This window comes from Panicum hallii, chromosome 4, assembly GCF_002211085.1.
Source record: "Panicum hallii strain FIL2 chromosome 4, PHallii_v3.1, whole genome shotgun sequence".
Taxonomy (NCBI): Eukaryota; Viridiplantae; Streptophyta; class Magnoliopsida; order Poales; family Poaceae; genus Panicum; species Panicum hallii.
This window is the reverse complement of record NC_038045.1, coordinates 43,350,584-43,355,706: the sequence shown is the minus strand read 5'-3', so window position 1 is coordinate 43,355,706 and position 5,123 is coordinate 43,350,584. Positions and strand designations below refer to the sequence as shown.

The 5,123-nt window shown below is 44.1% G+C and overlaps 1 protein-coding gene across 1 annotated transcript; it reads left to right on the top strand.

The window, feature by feature from the left end:
• The first annotated feature begins 659 nt into the window (after positions 1–659).
• Positions 660–1,565, top strand: LOC112890511. Its single transcript, XM_025957393.1, has one exon. The coding sequence runs from the start codon at positions 660–662 to the stop codon at positions 1,563–1,565; it is 906 nt and encodes a 301-aa protein (XP_025813178.1).
• The last annotated feature ends 3,558 nt before the right edge of the window (positions 1,566–5,123 follow it).

Genomic DNA, 5,123 nt, shown 5'->3' with positions numbered 1-5,123 from the left:
ATGCATTTTGTGATAAATTGATCATGGAGAGTCTCTTTTTCTTCATTTTCTTCATTTTAGGACTATTTTTCATCAACATTCATCACGAGGGCTCCTCTTTTTTGGTGTTTGAGTGCAACAACTTGTGCTAGGTTAGTGGCTAGCAATCCATTGAATTCATACCCTTTATCGTAGGATTAATCATGCATTTTTGTGATGAATTGATCATGGAGAGTCTTTTTTTCTTCATTTTAGGATAATTTCTCATCAAGACTCATCATGTAGGCTCATTAAATTTTGAGGGTTGGACTTCACATACTTGATTCAAGGTATGGAACTAGCTATTTATGGTTTGATTGTTGTGAAAATTATGATGATCGGGTTGTAAAGGATCTTTCTTAATTAATTTAGAGGGCAATTCTTAATTGCGATAATCATGATGTAAAGGTTCTTCGTTAATTTAGAGGGCATTCCTTAATTGTGATGATCGTGGATGTAAAGGCTCTTTGTTAATTTAGAGGGCATTTCTTAATTGTGATGATCGGGACATTTTTATATTTCTTAAAGTAAGATATTACTTATGAAACTTGACAAACTGAAAATCTATATGTAGAGATGATATTTTTATTAAGTTTGAATTCTTATGCATTTTTTCGTGCATATAGATGAATCGAGGATGGATGTACGGTACGAAGGCTGGAAATTTGGATTTTGTCGACGGTGTTGACTCGTTTGTGCAGACCGTCAAGATGTACAAGAACCTACAAGATGATGGCTACGTGTATTGCCCATGCATTGATTGCAAAAATCAGAAGCAGTTTGGCAACGTTGAGCAGATCCACTTCCATCCGCAGTTTAGGGGGTTTATGCCTAATTATCAGATTTGGAACGAGCACGGTGAGATTGATGAGAACAAACCTACTCAAATCTCAATGCACTCCGTCCAAGAGAACAGGCATGAAACAATGGAGGAAACAACTATCCCAGAAATAGTGGAGGTAATTGGACACGAAAGCGTCAACGAAACCATGCAGGAAACATTAGTTGCTGATGATGTTGTAGATGCGCTAGACCAGATGATACGTGATCGGGAACCGGATTTTCTTGATGAAAAGAATTTAATGAAGTTGGAGCAGATGAGAAAGGATGCAAAAACACCACTTTACCCAGGTTGCAGCGTGTCAAAACTTGAAGCGGATCTGATGCTATTGGAGATGAAGTCCAAGAAAGGTTTATCGAGCAAAGGATTTGATGATTTGTTAAGTTTGCTGCAGAAGATGCTTCCAAATCCTAATGGGCTACCTGAAAACACATACCATGCCAAGAAAATGATCCGCCCATTGGGACTAGAGGTACAAAAAATTCATGCATGCCCCAATGATTGCATCTTGTATCGCGGCAAATATGAAGATTTGGATGTCTGTCCAATGTGCTCAGCTTCACGATACAAGTGTCCAGACTCGGCAATGTCAATGAAAGGTGACCGCAATAAACGACCTCCTACCAAGGTCATGTGGTATTTTCCGATTATTCCTCGTTTGAAGCGGTTGTTTGCAAACCCGAAGACTGCCAAGCTGATGAGGTAGCATGCTAAAGACCGACTCGTTGATGGAAAACTCATGCACCCAGCAGATCGTTCAAAGTTGAGAGCTATTAATTACAAATACAAGAATCATTTTGCCAAGGAGATAAGAAACATAAGATTCAGTTGGAGTATGGATGGGATGTGTCCTTTTAACATGGTGAGCAGCAAACACAGCATTTGGCATGTGACCCTTTGCATATACAACCTTCCTCCTTGGCTGTGTATAAAGCGGACCTACATCATGATGCCTTTACCAATCCAAGGGCCAAAACAACCTGGAAATGATATCGATGTGTATTTGGAACCATTGGTGGATGATCTAATGAAGTTGTGGCACCATGGTGTCAGGGTGTGGGATGAGTACAAGCGAGAACACTTCACCGTGAAGGCAATGTTATTCGTAACAATCACAGATCTTCCCGGCCTAGGTAGCTTATCAGGCCAAGTTACGAAGGGTTACAAGGGATGTGTGGTTTGTTTGGATGATACAGATGCAAGATGGTTGAGCAATACCAAGAAATTGGTTTACATGGGTCATCGAAGGTTCCTTAGTATCACCCATATCATCGGAACAAGAAATCCTTTGATGGTAAAGGGAGGAACGTTCAACTCCCGAGTACCTAAATGGGAGCGACATATACAAAAAGGTAAGCAAACTAAGAGTTGTACTAGGAAAGGGTAAAGGAAGTGTGCCCGCCCTAGAAGATTCCTTGTGGAAAAAGAATTCCTTGTTCTAGAGATTAGGTTATTGGCAGGACTTTATTGTTCGTCACGCACTTGATGGAATGCATCTAACCAAAGATGTTACCAAGAGCACACTCAGAATGTTAATGGCCATGAAAGGCAAAGGGAAAGACTCGCTGAAAACTCGACTGGACCTAGAAGCGATGAATGTCAGAAGCGAGTTGCATCCAATTATTCAACCTGTTGAGAAGAACAAGCTTACAGTTGCATCCTGGACCTTGGATAATAATGAGAAAAGGAAGATTTATAGTTTCTTCCACGAAATTAAAGTGCCAACTGGCTACTCATCAAACATCATAAGGCTTGCAAACATGAAAGAGTTGAAATTCAACATGAGTTGCATGAAGGCTCATGACTGCCATATCATTATGACTCAGTTGCTCCCAGTTGCTCTTAGGGGCATCCTTCTTGTGAAGGTCAGAGATCCGATCATAAAGTTGTACTCATTCTTCAACGCAATCTCACACAAGGTCGTAGACCCGAACACACTTGACAAGCTGCAGTAAGACCTGATCCACACAATTAATAGGCCCGAGATGCATTTTCCGCCAACTTTCTTCGATATATCGGTGCATCTTATTACTCACCTTGTCGCACAGTGTCTGTGTTTTTACCGTCGGCCTACCTAGGGATACCCTAAGATTGGTGATTATTTGGTGAGGGATCGCCGGATCTGAAACTTGAAGGTGAACGCAAGGACACAAGACACAAATTTAGACAGGTTCGGGCCGCTAGAGTAGCGTAATACCCTACGTCCTGTTTTGGGGTGTTGTATATTGCGCCCTGCACTTGGGTGTTGAGCTGCCTGTTGGCTGCTATCTGTTGGTTCTCTGCCTATCTAGGTATCCCTGCCCTCCTTTATATATTGCAGGGGACGGGGTTCCTAGTAGGATTACAAGGTAGGAGTCCTAGTAGAATTACAATGTACGAGTCCTAATAGGATTACAGTGGAATCCTAGTAGGAATCAGACTTCTTTTTCCTCACGGGTAGCTTCCTTGCGGTACCCAGGGGATTTATCCCTGACAAGCCCCCGAGATCTTCATAGCCGAGTACTGCAGGCATTTCGAGTACTTCTAAAGTAGTCTTCGGCTTCTTCTAAAATTCCGTCTTAAAGGTCTTCTTCGAGTACTTCCTTGGTTGCATCGAGGTTATGAGGTGCTCATGCCCCGAATAGCTTCAAATCTTCTTTTATATGGGGTGCGATGGAAAATCGTACTCCATATGGAGTAGCCCCCGAGCCTTAGGTTGAATCGAAGAATCAGGCTGAGGGTCAAATTAGTCTTGAATCTTCTTTTCTTATCCTTCGAGTACATTCGAAAAATAAGTAGTCGATGACACGTATCCTACAGCCCCCGAGCCTTGAATCCAAAACCCTTAGGTTCGAAAAAAGAATCCAACAATCGTGGCATTGGTGTTATTTTGAAATCCTGAGAAAAACTCTTCACCTTCTGCACAGTGAAATTGAGCCTCCCGCTGGTTTATTTAACCGTGCGGTGACTTAGGGTTTCTTCTACACTCTCAGTCTTCATATGAGTCGTCTTCAAGTAGTTTTGCGGCGTCCAGCCCCCAAGCTTACGAGCCAGGAGAGCCGAAGGAGCCATGTCGAGTAGTGTGCATCGCCCAGCCCCCGAGCCTGGGAACTAGCGGAACTGTGATGGCACGCCGTGCTGCCTGGAGGGTTGTTGCCGAAGCTTGATCTGAAAAAAGATAATGCATACATTATGTAGCATAATGTGAAGATACCGAGTAGTACTCAGTAATAATGTGAAGACACCAAAATTTATTCGGTGTAAAAATTGCTGTGTCGAGCTCTTTTTAGGCCATTTAAATCTCCCGAGTAGTACGCCTGTTACGTTTAAGCACCTGGTCCTGTTTTAGCCATTGCTCATAGCGTGTATGAGATCTTTGTCTTGTTTACGCGTAAAGGCATTAGGCATGACAGAAGAGCCGAGGTTTCACGGATTAAGGCATGTGTTACCCGAGTAGATTAATGACCGTTAAGAGGAGACAACGAGCAGAAGGTAGTCGTCATGTGACAAAGAGGATGCGCAGTGCACAAAAGTAGTTGACAAAGTGTAGTTCTGGAGGTTTTCAATGCCCATCGAGAGTCGTACACGGATAAGTAGTCGGCGAAGTGTAGCTCTGGAGGGTTTCAATGCCCATCGAGAGTCGTACACAGATAGGTAGTCGATCATGGTGTAGCCCTCGAGGGTTTCATGCCCGTCGAGAGGCGTACCCAAAAAGGTAGCCGATCTTGTGCAGAACAAGTCAGAAAAGGTATAAGTTATTTAGCTTGATTCGTGGATGAATATTGACGAAGCCGTGGAGCTCGTTGATGGAGCTACGACAGTTTGTTGATGAAGCTCGACTAGTCGGAGTCGATTCTGACTAGTTTTCAAGTCGAGATAAGTAGTTGATGTAGTCATTGCAGTGAGGCTCACCCTTGACTAGTTTCTAGTCGAGATGAGTAGTCGAAGTAGTCATCGGCGGGCCGCCGATCATCCTCGCGAAGTCAAAGCGATCGCCAGCGGGCCGCTGAGCCTTCTCATGAAGTCGAAGTAGTCGCTGGCAGGCCGCCGAGCCTCCTCGCGAAGTTGAAGTAGTCGAACTCGTCGCTGCTGCGCGCGGACATTGCGGCACAAGCCGAAGTTGAACCGGGTCGTCGAGGTCGGCGGCCGCGGTGCATCGACATTGCAGCGCGAGGTGAAGTCGAGCCGAGTAGTCGAGGTCGATGTAGCCGTTCGCTGAAGGATCCGATCTCGAACCCGATGAATCGATCCACCGATGCATATGTATGAAGTAGCGATCCACCAC

What these genes read in the sequence shown, in the direction of transcription:
- LOC112890511 (XM_025957393.1), top strand. Translation starts at nt 660, where the DNA reads ATGTACGGTACGAAGGCTGGAAATTTGGATTTTGTCGACGGTGTTGAC.